General features: G+C 44.2%; 8 protein-coding genes across 8 annotated transcripts; 5 read left to right on the top strand and 3 right to left on the bottom strand.

Annotated features, from left to right (window-relative positions):
• Positions 1-2,818: 2,818 nt before the first annotated feature.
• F5147DRAFT_744660 (uncharacterized protein) lies at positions 2,819-3,641 on the top strand (the record flags this gene model as incomplete). The annotated part of the gene is made up of 5 exons (XM_041439694.1): positions 2,819-2,907; positions 2,940-3,020; positions 3,117-3,178; positions 3,288-3,409; positions 3,462-3,641. The coding sequence occupies 5 exons, from the start codon at positions 2,819-2,821 to the stop codon at positions 3,639-3,641; spliced, it is 534 nt and encodes a 177-aa protein (XP_041295064.1).
• Positions 3,642-3,769: 128 nt separating this feature from the next.
• On the top strand, positions 3,770-3,967 carry F5147DRAFT_557772 (uncharacterized protein; the record flags this gene model as incomplete). Its single annotated transcript, XM_041430537.1, has 1 exon — positions 3,770-3,967. A coding segment is annotated over one exon (198 nt), but the record flags the coding sequence as incomplete, so codon positions are not given.
• Positions 3,968-4,026: 59 nt separating this feature from the next.
• Positions 4,027-4,380, top strand: F5147DRAFT_553633 (uncharacterized protein; the record flags this gene model as incomplete). Its single annotated transcript, XM_041430456.1, has 2 exons — positions 4,027-4,143; positions 4,204-4,380. Coding segments are annotated over 2 exons (294 nt in total), but the record flags the coding sequence as incomplete, so codon positions are not given.
• Positions 4,381-4,384: 4 nt separating this feature from the next.
• Positions 4,385-4,998, top strand: F5147DRAFT_572773 (uncharacterized protein; the record flags this gene model as incomplete). Its single annotated transcript, XM_041431107.1, has 3 exons — positions 4,385-4,462; positions 4,515-4,728; positions 4,778-4,998. Coding segments are annotated over 3 exons (513 nt in total), but the record flags the coding sequence as incomplete, so codon positions are not given.
• A 245-nt stretch (positions 4,999-5,243) lies between these two features.
• On the top strand, positions 5,244-5,477 carry F5147DRAFT_573043 (uncharacterized protein; the record flags this gene model as incomplete). Its single annotated transcript, XM_041431132.1, has 1 exon — positions 5,244-5,477. A coding segment is annotated over one exon (234 nt), but the record flags the coding sequence as incomplete, so codon positions are not given.
• Positions 5,478-6,307: 830 nt separating this feature from the next.
• On the bottom strand, positions 6,308-6,661 carry F5147DRAFT_572980 (uncharacterized protein; the record flags this gene model as incomplete). The annotated part of the gene is made up of 1 exon (XM_041431126.1): positions 6,308-6,661. One exon carries the CDS (start codon positions 6,659-6,661, stop codon positions 6,308-6,310), a length of 354 nt encoding a protein of 117 aa, XP_041295059.1.
• Positions 6,662-8,446: 1,785 nt separating this feature from the next.
• On the bottom strand, positions 8,447-9,298 carry F5147DRAFT_771574 (uncharacterized protein; the record flags this gene model as incomplete). Its single annotated transcript, XM_041441258.1, has 4 exons — positions 8,447-8,536; positions 8,604-8,917; positions 8,977-9,213; positions 9,262-9,298. 4 exons carry the CDS (start codon positions 9,296-9,298, stop codon positions 8,447-8,449), a joined length of 678 nt encoding a protein of 225 aa, XP_041295058.1.
• Positions 9,299-10,456: 1,158 nt separating this feature from the next.
• Positions 10,457-11,106, bottom strand: F5147DRAFT_771573 (uncharacterized protein; the record flags this gene model as incomplete). The annotated part of the gene is made up of 3 exons (XM_041441257.1): positions 10,457-10,705; positions 10,755-10,898; positions 10,948-11,106. 3 exons carry the CDS (start codon positions 11,104-11,106, stop codon positions 10,457-10,459), a joined length of 552 nt encoding a protein of 183 aa, XP_041295057.1.
• Between the last annotated feature and the right edge of the window lie 121 nt (positions 11,107-11,227).

The following is an 11,227-nucleotide window of genomic DNA, read 5'->3' as shown; positions in this document are numbered from 1 at the left end:
ACAGAAAGATCAATCCAGAATTGAGAGCTGGGGAATTGAAATAGATAAGAAATGGAGTGTGGGAAAGTTCAAATACTCAAAACATCGAAAATGGTCAGTTGAGTAGTAGTCAGACTTTAATGCTGGTTCTACTTACTTTTACACTACATCCCTTTCACCAACCTCTACCCTCAGGGCAGTATGTTGTATAGGTCATTTAGGTATTCTACCATGTATCCTATATATTTTTAATGAAATATTTAAACTGTATCATACATAAATGTAACTGTATGTGAAAAAATGTCAATTGTCACTTTTCACACATATGTCATTTTACTTGTCATTCACTCAGTCCTTCATGGATCTTTCTAAAACTTCAAATCTATCATTAGAGATATATATGAGATGTATTCCAAGTCTTTAATCACTTATCACAGGCTTGATTACTATATAGGCTTCTTATCAGTAGAAATACCCCCTGTACATCAGATATCAAATTTGCACCCTATGTAGGGCTGATCTATGGCATAGAACATATGGGGTAATGTACTACTGATTATATATAAGCAGACCCTGTCATTTATGCAAGAGTAAGATACTGAAAAACATCAAAAACATCAAAAATGTGATTTTCTATGTTTTTGTTCCTGTAAAAGGATCCTGTGTGTGTCCTGGGCTAGCCATATGATAGATCTACTCCAAATATACATAGAAATAGACCCCTCACCTCAATTAAGGTCCGGTCCTACAGGAAAAATTTCACAGGGGGTGAACCACCAGGAGAGAGGGGGCACATCATGCAACAGGGTATTATTCTATGGTCCTAGGCTCCTGATATATTGTTTCTATTGTTGAATAGATGCTGGGAATCATTTTTCCAAGTCTGTCCACCTAGAAATAATTAAATGGGAATATATTCTGTGTTTTCTTGCATATGTGCTATATCTATTGATGTAGGACACTTTAGGAGGTCAAATAAAGATGGGAATCTACTCATATATGCTCATAAACATGTTTTGAATATAATAGAACACTTCCCCACTAAAGGGGCAAAAATGCGAAAGTGTTTTGTACCCTACCCTATGTTGAATTGCCCCTGGAGGAGGAGCAGTCACAGAAAGAAACAAAAAAAAGAAGTCTATTATATTATATTATACATATATATACTAAACTACTACTTATATATAAAGGGGGAGCTATTGTGGTGTGGTGGTGAAGCTGCAATGATGTGGGAAGGGTGTGGGAATAATTGATATTGAAGAGATTCCAAAAATGGTTGATGTTTTTGCTGTTGTGGGGTAATTCTCATACTGTGGGGCTGAAAAATGCAGAGATGTGATGTGCGGGGATAATGTGAGGATGAGGAGGTGACAAAAATAGAATATATTTTTGTCATGTGCTGCCTGGTATGACAAATAGCTGAGTTTCAAAAATACAAAAAATGCGGCAGTGTATAATTACCATTATATAAGCAGGACAGTGGAGTAAGGTTATGGATAATGGATAATGAAGGATATCCTCAGGGATCTGTGACAAGGAAGGATAACCTGTTGTATGTAATTAGAGTTGATTATGGATAATATTGACAGGATAGCCTAACCCATCATGCTTCTCCTTACAGTCAGTATCAAGGCTGTTCTACTCACACCCACACCTGCACCGTCTCCCTGCAAGACATACTTCTCTGTCAACATGGCCTTCTGTGGTACAAGGGCTAAGAAGGTCTCAGGATTATCACACGCCACCATCAGACATGGTTTTAATGGTTCAAGCAGGCAGTCCAAAGTGCTAGCAGCTGGCAAACAAAGTGAGTGCTTGGAGGAGGTAAACCATAAAAGACAGCAACAGCTGCAAGGTGTGTCGACTCAATCAATCACCTTGCTGTTTGGCCCACACAGATCACAAAAATGACATTGGCTTGTTGTATGTAATTAGAGTTGGTTATGGATAATACTGCCAGGAGCAGGTGGACAGGTGGGGTGATGTTGAAACTCACCGTTGATGTTGAGCTTCTCGTGGGACAGGACAGGCAGCAGTAAGGGATGTTGACGTCGATGGCTGGGGGAATGGCAGGGCAGAAACAGTGAGGAGAATGACTTTGATGGTGAGCTCAATGTATGAGTAGAAGTATGACAGGCGAGATAATGTTGAAGCTCACCATTGATGTTGAGCTCCCCGTGAAACAGGTAGGCAAGAGCATGAGTCTGGGTAACCCATGCAGGTTGCGGGTACGGGTATCCCTGGGGTACGGGTAGGGGTTCTGACATTAGTGTACCCATACCCATATTCATACCTCTGACACAGGTTTCAGATTATATTAGTACTGATGGTCCATCAAATGAATAAAATTCAGACATATTGTACATGTCAAACTCTATTCTACAAACATCAAAGCAAAATGGTAGTACAAATTGCATGATTAACACAACCCCTTCACTCACACCATGCACTCTGATACTACTGCTAAATGAGTCCCCAAGATCTCTGCTAAAGCCAAAGCCACACTAGAAGAAACTGCATCTAAAAAACGCCAAGCTGATTTCAATGGAGATAGTGTGAGGATACAGCCGAAGAAGGTAAAATCAAACCCACCCACTGGAAGTGCTGCAAGAACAGCGCTGAAGAACATCGCAGTGTCGAGATCATCACCTGCACCGAGTCAACAAGCTGTTGTCCATACAGAGGATGAGGAAGAAGATTTATGTAGCGATAATGCGAAAAATGATGATGTTGAACTTGTGGTGACCGAAAATCAAGACGAAAGTGCTGCAGATGAGCTAAGTATGTTCAAAAACCTAGGAAATGATATTAATTTTATCAAACACCAACAGAACGATTCATGAAAGACTGGATCTCACCTGTATATGCTTTCTTTGACTCAACTCCCAAGATTGTTGAGGAGAATGGCCAGTGGGCACACATCTTTAAGTGCAGGGCAAGGGTTGCAAAACCATGGTGAGACGTTACCTCAACAAAGGTGATGCGCGCTCAACAGGAAACATGCGCAAACACATTCGATCGTGCTGGGGAGAAGAAGTATTGTGAGCCGCCAATGAGGCCAAGGATGCTAATGAAGTGCGAAAGAAGATCATGGGCAGCATCCTATGAAATGGGTCAATAACAGCCTCATTTGAAAGAAAGGGAAAGGGAAAAATAATGTACTCACATCATCAGCATATGAAGGCTGAGACAAAGTATGGTCAATTCTAACTTATCTGTGCTGTCCTCTAATGTGTCGTGTACCAGGGCCAAGATTGTTCGCTGGGTATCAGAGAGTCTGCGGCCATTTGAAATCATGCAGGACAGAGGATTTCAGTCACTTATGAAAACAGGAACACCAGAATATTACATACCGTCAAAGTCCACTGTCTCAAGGGATGTGCGGCTTGTTTGTGCACGAACTCGCCAACGAATTGCTAAAATAGTGATGGTTAGTTTAATTAATGTTCAAACGAGGCCAATAATAACAAAACACATACTAGGAATATGCAGGCAGGCTCAATTTTGTAACTGATGCTTGGACATTGCCCAACCACCATGCCTTCATTGCAGTATTGGTCCACTTGGAGCATAATGGTGTGCCGCTATGCTTTCCGTTAGATGTGGTTGAAGTACTGAAGGTAGGGAAATCACTCACAGAAAGGATGTTGCTAATCCAGTAACAGTTGCATACCGGGGAGGAGCTAGCACGGGCATTTGAAGGGATCCTGGAAGAATTCGGAATCCCAGACAAAGTGAGCTAACCATTCCATACAAACAATTGAGACTTACCAATGACACAAAGGTCCTTTGTGTTGCGTGCGACAATGCATCTAATAACAACAAAATGATTGACAAGCTCGCCATGGAGCTTCTGAACTATGGTGGGCGTGCAGGTCACACTCAATGCTTCCTCCATACTGTGAATCTTGTTGCAAATTCGATCCTCTGCAAATTCGATGTGAAAAAGGGTGATGGCGATGAGGGAGACAGCTGGGATGACCAAGAAGTGATGGTGTCGGCAAGGGAGATGATGAAGGGCTTGCAGGTGACACCAGTGATGCTAGCGAGAACGATAATGATGATGATATCAATGGATTGGTCGATGCTGCTATGATTTTGAACACAGAGGAGCAACAAGAGTTGCAGAGCAGTGTCTGTCCTGTCAAGGATGCTCTGGCCAAGGTAAGTACTTGACAAGTGAAGAACGAGCTGCTGTTGACCAAATTTGATTAGATATGAAAGTTATCATATAAAATAATACACTCTACCACAAAAATCCTGCCTGTATGGTATGATATTCTGACAGAACTTGAGATGTCGGCGCGGATGTTGCCTCGAGATGTTTTGACAAGGTGGAACTCAATGTTCGATATGTTGGAGCAAGTGTTGAAGCACCGAAAAGCTGTCGACAGGATAACAGTGTCGGGACTTGGGGCTGAGAGCATTGGAGCTCACTGACTGTGAGTGGGCAATCCTGGAGCAGTTGCACAACATTCTGAAGGTGAGTTTGGCCACTGTTGCATTGTCAGCATCAATGCTGACAACACATGCAGATTCTCAAGGACACCACCTTGTTTTTCTCACATTCAACTCCTAATCTTGCCATTGTAATCCCAGTGATGGACCTTATTGATGAGACGCTCACCACCTGCTCAATGAATCAACAACTTCTGCCCTCAATCCGTGTTGCTGCTGGTCTCGCTAAAAAAACTCTGAACTGCCATTATGAACTTACTGACAGTTCTGAAGTCTACCGTATTGCAATGGGTACATTCTTTTTGATTTTCATGCTCGTACTGACAACAATTTGATATAGTACTTCACCCACGTCACAAGCTAGCTTATTTCAAGCGTGTGAAGTGGGAACAACAATGGATCAACACGGCAGAGACACTTGTTTGCAACACATACAAGCTGTGTCTCAATGCCGACAACAGTGACCCTGGTGAAGATGAGGAGATCTTGGAAACCACCAGGCCTTGTGATTCAAGTATCCCAGTGAGTGCAATTAGTTTTATATTCTCAAGTGTAGTGTAGCTAATTTTTAATGAACTAGAATATATTTGACAATATGGCAGCACTTGCACCGCCTCAAACCATGGACCTTCGAGATGAACTAGATCGGTACCTCAGCACTGACATTGAGCATGTCACCGACCCTCTCACATGGTGGTATGAGCACCGGACAACATACCCTTGTCTTTCATGGATGGCCTTAGACTACCTTACTATCCCAGGTAAGTATTTTTCTTTGTATATTCAATGGTTGCCACCTCACACAGCTTTTAACAATGACTTCGGTGGATGTCAAACAACTGTTTAGTCGTGGTCATTTGATACTCTCGCATGTGCGATCACATCTCAATGCTCAATCCACTCGCACGCTATTGTGTCTGGGCTTTTGGAGCCGGCTTAATCTGGTCCATACCAAAGATGTGTTGTCTGTTAGTGCACTCGCTGACATGAAAGGTGACGACATCGAGATGGATGATGGCTGGGACATGATTGAGTTGTAGTATATTTCATTCATGTTGTATCTACAAGGTTGCAAGCAGACTTGTGGGTATACCCATTGTGGGTCTTACCCCGGGTGTTCTAACATGACACCCATGAAAAAACCCATACCCACTTGACGGGTGTGGGTATTCTGCCAGGTACGGGTACGGGTGACCTCTCTCGCACCCGGGGGTTTACCCGTGCTCTTGCCTAGGAATGGGTCAGGCAGCAGTAAGAGACATTGATGTCGATGGTCGGGAGAAGGGCAGGGAAGAAACACCAAGCAGAACGGCTCCGTTGGTGAGCTTGACACTGATGTCGATGGTCGGGAGAAGGGCAGGGAAGAAACACCAATCAGAACAGCTCTGTTGGTGAGCTCAACGTTGACGTCGAGGAGAAGGACTCGTGGGAATGGCTGTATATTAATGGTACTCAGAGTAGTTTTAGGATTTTTGGTAAAGCTCACTAAGGCCCGCTAAAGCTTGGGTAGAGCTTACAGAAACACAGCACCATAATCCTCGGTGCACATTGTCATGATGTTGGACTTTCAAATGACACTTAGGATTTTTGAAGCAGAAAGTGAGGAGTAGGACATATGTATTTGCAATGAGTAGCGATAAAGTACATCCCCCAACGCGCATTGTATTTAAAACTAGCAACATCAATAAATTCATGAAAAAAAACCAAGTCCAGTGGGATAATGATATCAGTGCATGCTATAGGTGGAGAGCACAGGATGCGCTCCTTGTCTTGGATTTTTGCCTTCATGTTGTCGGTGGTATCTGATGATGTTGATGGGGATCTGCATACTGGAAAGAAGATGGAGAACGAGGTGGAAGGTAGGCTCCTTCTAGGTGGTGGAGGGGAGACTCATTCTGGGTGTTGTATAGGCATACCAACTGGCATTACAGAGGGAAGAGCAACGGGGAGCATTCAGACATGCTTGAATGAGATTCTTGCCCTCTGGTTGAGTGACAAGAGGTTGCAGCTTTGAAGTTATAAAGGTGTAAATGAGACCCATTTCTGACATGACGAGTAGAAGGACTTGAGTGCCTGTGAGAGTAGACAAATATAGTTGGGAAGGAGGTGGAGAATGATGTTGTGGTTGGGAAGAGCAGCTTCGAGTTGCATGCCGGCAAAAATGAGATGCTGGATGATCATGTGTGAGGGGAAACCTAAAATAAATGTCATAAGGCCAAAACATGGCAAGGTGCAGCTTGCGAAATGTAAGAACAACATACCTTGCGCACAACACCTCCAACAACTTCATGAGGTCCGGCTTGATGCTGTCTGAGTCTGAGTGAGGTCAATGAGCGCAACATGAGATGCAACATCTGAAATTTCTGAAATCTAAGACTCCGCTGTAAACTGCATCACATATGCACCAAATGAATAGGAATTTTGATCCCCCCCCCAATTCTCACTATGCCTCGTCAATCTACACATGTACAGATGCTGAATGACCTTGACCAGACTGCCCTTGTGGTAGCCAGGGCGAGATACCAGCATGTCATAGAAGATGATGACTCTACAGACTCCATCTCGAGATTAGACTCTGATTTAGATCTTACCTGTGACTCTGATCTTGAAATTTTCCTGAATTTATGCTTTCACCCCCTTCTCCTCTTTCTCCTGCCCTCTCCATCTCATCCAATTTTTCTGATGGGGACAGCTCATCGGATGATGATGATTATATTATCACTCGCTACAATCGCCTCCAAGATTCCATTGCAACTCTCCAGGACGAAATTTCAAAGGCTCATGTAGTCAACATCCCCAGTGTACCTCTCCCATGTGCCCCTCAGCTACACCTTCTAGTTCATTTTGGGGAACACCACTTGCTTTTATTTCGTCACAAATTATGCGTTGATCCTGAAATCTTTGACGACATCCTCGATTTAATTTCTGACCATTGCATTTTTCACAACAACTCCAACAACTCCCAGCTTCCTGTTGCTATTCAACTAGCAATTTTTCTCAACCGTGCTGGCCACTACGGTAACTCCATATCTCTTGTGGATGTGTCTCAATGGGTGGGTGTTAGTGTTGGCTCGGTCATTAATTGCACTAATCGTGTAATGGTTGCCCTGCTTGACCAGCATGATACTTTCATGGGTTTCCCTCCCCACAATTTGAAGGATTTCGAGCGTCAGACCTGAAATATTGCACTACTACTTTCGCCTATAGGGTTCCATGTTTCTACATATCTACATAAATATTGGACTCCCCATAGCATCATCATCATCCAAGTAGAGGAGAATCGTCTCCGACGCTTAGGGGTCAAACCCGATATTTTGTAGTTCTTAGTTGACATTGCAAATATCATCGTTCCTTCACTGTCCATATCCATCATTGTTATTATTGTGCACACCGCTTGCTTTCCTGATGCTTGCTATTGCATAGCTATTAGTTTCCGATACCCTGAAACCCGAAAAACATCGGACCTGACGCTTTTGCATCGGACATCATAATTATACCTTCGGTCATTGTTTCCCACACTCGGATTATTGACATCACTCATTGACCCCCAAAACTATTCCCAGACCCTAGACCCCTGGGTTGAACGCACTTGTCACTAAGTATGGCAGATAGGCAGTGCAAGACCACAACATAAAGATATCAGTTTGGAGCCATCGTTGTATAGCCCCACTCTGTGTTGTATACCTACAGCGTGATCCTGTCGGACTGCACCTTCTCAATTTCGTCGTTAAGTACATCAACCCTGCTCTGAATATCCAAACATTGTTTCTTCACCTGCTTCTGTTTTCCTGCGGATGAGGAATTAGCCAGAGACGTCACAGATGTCGACATCACCACAGGAGCTGAAGATGCTGATGCAGGCTTAGACCGTGCAGAGCCCAAAGAGCGATGAGACATCAGTTTGAGTGACCCCGTGCTGGTGCATCACTTCGGATCCTTTGGACCAGATACCCCAAATGATGCACGACTGTCCCAAAAAGAGGTCTGCAATGTGCGTGGTAGCACAAAGTCAGATTGAGTTGGTGGGGGAGTGATGGGGGGCGAAGGGGTTGATGGAGGAAGTGGGTGCTTCGATGCAGTGGGTCTCGACTTTGGCGGACTGTCGAGGATAGTAACATTAGGCCGTCATGATAATCATATTGTGGGGGGGGAGTAGGCCATGGTACATCACTGAATGAAAGATCCATTGCCTCATCATCATAATGAGGGCTGAAATAATCAGGCATGTTTATGTTGTTGTTGTCGAGAGGCGAATCAGAAGCATCACGAGAGTGCACAGGGAGCACGCCAGTTTGCTTACCATACTGAGGGACACAGTCAAAATACTGATTGCCGGTGGGCTGACCACTATGATGACCAGAGGGAGGGTAAGGCTGACTGGCAGAGGAGGGAGGGTGAGGCTGAGCACCCGAGGGGGGAGGGTAAGGCTGAGCGCTCAAGGGGGGAGGGTAATGCTGAGCGCCAGAGGGGGAGGGTAAGGCTGAGTGTCAGAGGAGGGAAGGTAAGGCTGAGTGCCTGAGGGGGGAGGGTAAGGCTGACCAGAGGGTAACTGAGCATTAAGATTAGAACTGGCAGGCTCAGGATGAGCGCCAAATTGAGCGCTCCCAGAGCGCAGGGTTTCAGAATAGGAGCTACCCACCTTAGATGATATGGAAAAATAATTTCCAGCATGGTCCATGCCCAGGCATGACAAGACCATTTTAAGAGACAAGGCAGGGTTTCCCCCCATGATGCTAATAAGGTCATCATACCACAGGAATTCTTTCAGTATTTGTGCTGTGAATTTAGTTAGTAAGACTACAAAAAATAAAAATAAATACACACCATGCAAGTTCTGCGCAGTATTTTCATCCTGGGGCATGATACCAGCGCCAGTCACATGTAACTTGTTGTGACATTCACAAAACTTTTTTCTGAGGCTTTGAAAGGAACATCAGTACACAACACGACGGATGCATTGAGAGAACATACCCATTGATATGATTGTTCATCAAGTCTCAAAATTTGTCTGGTGCAGTCGCATAATACTCCCCATATTCTTCATCGTCCTCGAAAATGTACTTTGCAATAACAGCGCATACTGAAACCTTATCTTTTCCAGAGGGGCGGTCACCATCACTGTGCGATTGCTTTCCATCTGAGTAAAATAAGATTTGGCAATCCGCCTGATTGTTGTGGAGGTGGTCAATGACCTTTTGCATGCAAGACAGTGCAGACAGCCATTGGATTTGAATTTTCGTGTGATCCGAGCTACTACCAGCAGGATTTCATCCTCCTCGACTTTTGCTACTTCTTCCACGAGTCACGGGCCTCTGTACTTGTTCCATGGCCTTTTGGCCCCTTCAGAAGGGCATCTGTAAGGCCCGTAGTTGCGTAGAGCGATGATGAGGTGATGGTCGAACAACAGGCATGAGTTTTGAAGTCTGCTGGGATGCCGAAGTCTGCCGCATGTCTGGGGCATGTCGAGCTGAATTTGGTAAATTTCTTACCGAGCTTTACTGAGCTTTACCAAGCTTTACTGAGCTTTACCAAGCTTTACTAAGCTTTAGTAAGGGTACTCTGAGTACCACTATTATAGATAATACTATTAACTGAGTGTATCGGCAGCTTATTCCGAGAATACCTTACAAGGTAGTATAAGGTAAAAGATTATTTAGGGCAGTGTTTAATGCTGGTGTTGGGATTTAACGCAACTACATCAGCAAACTACTGGGCGCTTGTGCAGGATTGTACAAGCTTGTACAAGCTTGTACAGACTCACAGAACCTACAGCTAAGTCCCCCCTTTGCAGGATTGTACATAGGCCCACAATCTGTACAGTTGTTACAATATAGTGACCTTGGACAGACAAGCCAGGTTGTGCAGATAAGACAAGTTACACAGATCATGCAGAGGCTACATTATGTATGAATAAATAGTAGCTGTACATGGGAAACATGCCATACAAGCGCGCAAAAAGTCATGCAAACTGTCATTATGATCATCAAACTAAACAAAACATCGAGCATCGAACAGTGCATTAAAGTATGATATTGATGTCCACGTCACTGCCTGCTGCACTCCCATCTGCATGCCAATCAGATTCGCCCATACCAATCTTAGCCCATTGCTGCAGCATCTCTTCAAGCTCTTCATGAAGTTCCGGAATGTCGAGGAACTTATCAACTGATGCCTGCAACTTGTTGAAGTTGGTCCTGCATCTATCAGCGGGGAGTTCAGGAGATTTGTCGGTCCCAGTTTCACCGAACCCAGAAATAACACCCTTCATCTATGAAATCATCAGCGAAAAAGGAACAAGAAAAAAGAAAAAGGCGCACAACTGCTGCCACAAGAATGAGCACGTTAACAGGGATTGTTTGGTGGAAGTCATCCGTGTTCTTCAGCGCTTTCTTGCTGTCACCATAAAAAAATTCGAGACAAACATCCTTGAGGGCCTGCGATACAGAATTCTTGAATTTTCCCTGCAAGAAAAATAGTGAGTCAGCCCTATTAACAAGAGTCGTTACCTACATCAGACGAGTCAGGGATCCAGAGGTAATCACCAGTCTTGAGTAGCTTAGTGGCAGCTGCAATGACATGCTTCTTTATCTCCTCCAATTGCAATGAGGTGCCCTTTGGTGTAGCACTCGAGCTCACACTGAGCATGTATTCAGCTATTTTCTGATGCATGACAAATGCCCATCGCACATGAATCACTTCCTGATGTTATCCGACACTCATCCGCTCAATCCGACACTAACCCGCTCAATCTGATGTTTATCCACTAAACCCGACGCTAATCCGACGGACC

Source organism: Suillus discolor, assembly GCF_016758755.1.
Source record: "Suillus discolor strain FC423 chromosome Unknown F5147scaffold_16, whole genome shotgun sequence".
Taxonomy (NCBI): domain Eukaryota; kingdom Fungi; phylum Basidiomycota; class Agaricomycetes; order Boletales; family Suillaceae; genus Suillus; species Suillus discolor.
This window is presented reverse-complemented; position numbering and strand designations above follow the sequence as displayed.